Here is a 5,405-nt window from a genome sequence, read left to right on the forward strand (position 1 = left end):
GTTTAAAAAAAAACAAAAAAACAGACGGACGCATCACACCTGTTTGTTACAAAAATATGGGCCAAGAGACTTCTTCCACTCGATGGTAAAACACAGGGAAGGCACTAATAGATTTCTAGGTTTCATCATTGTTAGTGATTCTTTCAGTATACACTTGTGGTCACTCTCTTTAGTCAAAATTATTTCATCATCATCATTCATTAATTCAGCATCACAGTTGCGTTCTTTAAAGGGGTACGGAAACAAAAATTTAAATATTCAAATTTCGTTCGGAAGTGAGTCAAGCATGACGGATAATAACCGTAAATGATAATCGCACGTTTGTATTTTGAACGACTGGCTATATTTTTCGTTCCAAACGGTGCACTCGAGCAAGCGCTCGAAGAGAAGCGAACGGAGAGCGCGATGCGTCAAGGGATATCCGGCGCAAACAAAAACAGAAAGAAAAGATTCCCCGCGTTCGTGGAGTAGCAAGGCAGGCGTGGTTATGAGCTTTGCCCTTGGTGGCGTTGTCAGCGTTGTGGTGGTGTCAATAGCGTCAGCGCGTTACAACCGAGCCGTTCGAAGTACCCGTGGCGTGACGAGCATGTGGCTGGCCCACGTGGGCTGGCCCAAGGAGCACGTAGCTTCCACAACACTGTCAGCTTAGGGCTGAACGGGATGGGGAAAGCAACTTTTGTCGAGTTTCGAGCGACGGGCTAATCTTCTAGGGGGAGAATGGCTGTTTCCGGTTGCACGAACGAGGGTCCGAGAATGAGGGGAGTCCTTCCTTTCCGTCTTCTTGGACCGTTTGGTACAATGCGCGATTTGTGAGTTGAGCAAGGAGGAAAGCTAAGAAAGAAAATGTTGAAATTCCAAAGGGCGGCGCTGCTCCGAAGGAATCTGCTACGTCACGACTACGTAGCAAGTTCCTCGGTGTTGCTAGATTACCTCCCAAATAGGCTCCGCATGCATCAACCAGGTGCACATTGAGAGATCGTTTATTTATCTTTAAAATTAGTTTTCTTGTGCCTTTCAACGGAAGACTGGTCTTTTTGAGGTTAGGGTGCGACATGCAACAGATTCAAGCTATAAAATGAGCGCTGAAATTTTGCTTCCCTACCCCTTTAAGGCCACACAATTATTACATTAGATCACGTGTTTTGACACAGCTGAATACAGATCCTTATTTTCTGCAACATTTGTACTATGTTCAATCGGTCCTTAATGCAGGGTTTTGTCGCATGAAGTGTTCTTGAGTCGAGCGAGAATTTCTAGCGGTTCTTGGGACATGTCGTGCTGTAGACTTATGTATTACTGGCTTTTCTTTGTTACTTTGTGGGATATGGCAAGCGGTATTGAATTTATTGCAGGTCCCTGCTGCACCAAGCGAGTAGACTCACCGTCAAAGACCGCAAGCCGCTATCTTCAAGCCGCGCAGAGTGTTCTATGAGGTGAGCAGTCATGTTTGGCAGTCTTTGGTACATGCAGTGCTGGGGTTTCATGTAAAACCGGCCTTGTCCGTTTGATCCAGTTTTACTTTAGAAAAAAGTGGACCTCTATAGTGGGATGGTGCACGGCTGCATGCAGATGCACCCGGTATTTATTATATTTATATATACATAAATACAAAGCTTTCTATTTTGATTCAAACAAAGTAAAAAAAAACAAAAAAACACGGCGTGAGTGTTACTTGGATGTTGACTTCAATGTGTGTTTGTGGGGCTCAGAGGACATTACATAAGGAAAAAACCCTTAGCAGTATGTTATTCAAAACTAATTAACCAAAATTTTTAATAATGGTTTTATGGGGTATGTTTCAATTCTAGTTTCAAAGGCAGGGAATATTAAAGACTAACACAATTGTCACAATTTGCGACTGGCAACAAGTTTCAAAATATTCAGTGCTAAAAATCTGCCTTTTATTTATTTATTTATTTCAAAATACTGCGACCTCGATGAGGTCATCGCAGGAGTGGAGAGAAAACATACATATACATTCAAAAAGACAATCGATTAAAGATGTACACACCCTACAAACAAAACTTAGAAAACCTTGAAAAATGCAATATCAAAAGATTACAAAAACAATCACATACACTTCAAGTACAGATTCCAGGCACCATACCAGAACACCTACTGTATTTCTAACACAAACTTATCAAAATCGAGACAACGAATGGATCCATTTATGTTATTCCAGTTTTCTATCGTTCTAGGAAAAAAAGAATATTTAAAACAGTTAAGGTGGGCTCTGTATGGTACAAGATTTAATGGATGGAAGCTTCTAGTGCGTGATTCAGTAACAAAACTAACATATTTTTCTCGATTAAGTGTACAGTTATTATTCACTATTTTATGCAGGAGCTTGAGCCGTTCTACAGCGCGTCTAGAATCAAGAGGCGTAAGTCCTATGTCAGTCATGGCAGATGTAGGAGAAAAATTGCGGTCATATCTATTACAAATAAATCTAGCTGCCTTTGATTGTATTGCGTCAATCTGCTTTATATCACCTTTTAGATAGGGATCCCACACCACACAACCGTACTCTAAGATAGGTCTAATCAAGGTCTTGTACGCCGTTATTTTAACTTCCCTAGTTGAAGATTTTAAAGTTCTCTTGACGTATCCTAGCCTTTGCAGAGCACGAGAACAAATAGAACTGATGTGCTTATCCCATTTGAGACTAGGCGTGAAAAAAATACCCAAATACTTGTATTCGTGAACTTGACGCAGAATTATATTACGAGTACCATAGCTAAAAACAGACGGTTCCTTCTTATTAGTAAATGACATAACTACAGATTTCTCAAAATTAATTTCCATCTGCCACTTTTTACTCCAATTCAAAAACTGTTCAAGAGAGTCATTTAGTAAGGCATGGTCATCTACCGAGTTGATTTCGTTGTACAAAACGCAATCATCTGCATAGAGGCGAATTTTAACTTGAAGACCATTTGCAACGTCATTAATATAAAGTAAAAACAAAAGAGGACCTAAAACTGATCCCTGTGGGACACCGGAACTAACTGAGACATTGCTAGAATGAACATCCCTGTATGAAACAAACTGTGATCTATTTTTTAGGTAATCTTCGATCCAATTAACTAATGACGTATTATTTAATATCGCTTGTAATTTCTGAAGAAGCTTATGATGTGGTACCTTATCAAAAGCCTTAGAATAATCTACAAAGATGGCATCAAGTTGTACTCTTTTATCTAAAGCTAAAGCTATGTCGTGAGTGAATTCAAGAAGTTGGGTTGAGGTGGAGTAACCACGACGAAAACCATGCTGTTGAGGGCAAAGAATAAAATTAGTCTCGAGGTACTCAGATATCTGTTTATAGACAATATGTTCCAAAAGTTTGCATGAAGACGATGTGAGCGAAATGGGTCTGTAGTTTGTGACCACCTGTTTGTTGCCTGACTTGAACAAGGGGATAATTTTAGCCGACTTCCATGACTGAGGCACTGTTGCAGTAGAAATAGATTTTTTGAAAATGACAGATAGGTATTTTGAACTCCAAAGTGAATAACGGCGAAGAAAAGAATTTGGAATTCCATCAGGGCCAGGGCTTTTCTTACAGTCAAGTTTCATTAGTAGATTGAGGACACCAGAAACACTAATCTCTAAATCAGATAAAGCTGGGTATATACCTTCAAAGAAAAACTCTGAATCATTGCCGTTGTCACGACTGAATACAGATTTAAAATAATCATTGAAACAGTTCGCTATCTTTGTCGGCTCACTTACAGATTCCCCTTCAATAGTAAAACTCTGTGATACACTACATCTTGGAATAATAGATCTCCAAAATTTGGCAGGATTTGATTTCATAAATTCAGACAAAGTTGCATTAAAATATTTGGTTTTAGCTGTTAACATCTTTTCTTTCAAGGTTGTTTTCAGATATTCAAACGAGGTATGAACAACTGATTCTGTGTTATCTTTCGTTGAACGACGTCTCCTCTTCGTTTGCCGCATCAACTGCAGCACCTCTCTCGTAATCCAGGGGTGCGCAGGGTTCTTTTTCTTTCTAGTAACAGGTACAAATTTGTTGATGCATTTTTCTATAAGGGAGTTGAAATATCTAAGCAACGTATTGACATCAGCGTCTAGACTTATGGCACAAAAATCATCAAAATAAAAACTAAGTTCATCAATAATTGACACATCGTCAGCTCTGTTGAAATCAAGGAACGTGACGAATTCAGGGTTCGAACGCTTGACACGAATGTTAAGGCTGACAAGGACAGCTTTGTGATCAGAAATTCCCTCGACCACCTCGCAGTCATAACCTAGGTTTGCGATACTATGGGTTAGAAAAACAAGATCAAGAACAGAATTATCTCTGGTGCACGTTTTGACAACCTGATCTAGGTCGAATGACACAGCTATATCTACTAGAGCATCACAAATGGCCCTGTCGCGACAGCCAACCACTAGCGTTTCCCAGTTTATATCGGGTGCATTAAAATCGCCCAGCAAGATAAGCTTGAAATTCGCCAGATTGTATTTGTGAATGTAGTCATATATATCAAAGATCGTTTGCAGGCCCGAACTAGGAGCGCGATAAACCGCTCCGATAACAAGAACGAACTTATCAAGCTGCACCTTACACCATAAAGACTCTGTGTTAGGTAAACAGGGAAGAACCGAAAAGCTAATACCAGATTTAAAAAAAAGCGCGACACCACCACCTCTAGAAGACCTATCGCATCGTACCACGTTGTAATTAGGAGGTGTAAATTCGCAATCAAGAATGCCATCGTGTAACCAGGTTTCCGTAACACACATCACGTGCGGTGAATAAGAAGCTGCAATGCACGAGAACTCTGTAAATTTAGGGACAAGGCTCCGAGCATTAATGTTTAATACAGACAATGGTTTATTCGGTAACTGTCAGTTCGATCCGGTGGCAAGAACCGGAGGAGGAACTTTTATCAGCGTTCTATTTGTTGAATCCCACGAGTATCGGTCGTTGTCAACAAGAGCGTAGTCGTAACGTAGACGGACCTTTGCGCCATTTCTTCGGAATTCGGCAGTACTAAGCCAGAGTTGTTTTCGAATGTCTCTAATACGAGGTGAAAAATCCTCGTTAATAAATATCCGTGTGCCTTTAAGTTTAGAAACATTTTTGAGTATCCGCATTTTGTCACGGAAGTCCATCAATTTAAAAATTATAGGTCGTATTTTACCTTGTGCGGGGATACCAATACGATGACAGCGTTCTATGGCATCGCAAGTCACAGACAGTTTTCTGGTCAACAGTTCAGTTACACTATCCAGTAGTGATGCAGGGGTTTCATTAACAGGCTCTTCTAGACCATACACGACCAAGTTGTTTCTGCGAGAACGGTTTTCCAAATCATCATTCTTATCTGTAAGTTGACAGACAGCTGTTTCGAGAGCGGCACTCTTTC

At 40.3% G+C, this 5,405-nt stretch overlaps 1 protein-coding gene across 1 annotated transcript; it reads right to left on the reverse strand.

The window, feature by feature from the left end:
• Window positions 1-3,731: 3,731 nt before the first annotated feature.
• Window positions 3,732-4,801, reverse strand: LOC121838183. The gene is made up of 2 exons (XM_042294266.1): window positions 3,838-4,801; window positions 3,732-3,743 (listed from the first exon to the last, which is right to left on the reverse strand). Exons 1-2 carry the CDS (start codon window positions 4,777-4,779, stop codon window positions 3,732-3,734), a joined length of 954 nt encoding a protein of 317 aa, XP_042150200.1. The 5' UTR covers window positions 4,780-4,801.
• Between the last annotated feature and the right edge of the window lie 604 nt (window positions 4,802-5,405).

This window comes from Ixodes scapularis, unplaced genomic scaffold, assembly GCF_016920785.2.
Source record: "Ixodes scapularis isolate PalLabHiFi unplaced genomic scaffold, ASM1692078v2 PGA_scaffold5__190_contigs__length_132052651, whole genome shotgun sequence".
NCBI lineage: Eukaryota > Metazoa > Arthropoda > Arachnida > Ixodida > Ixodidae > Ixodes > Ixodes scapularis.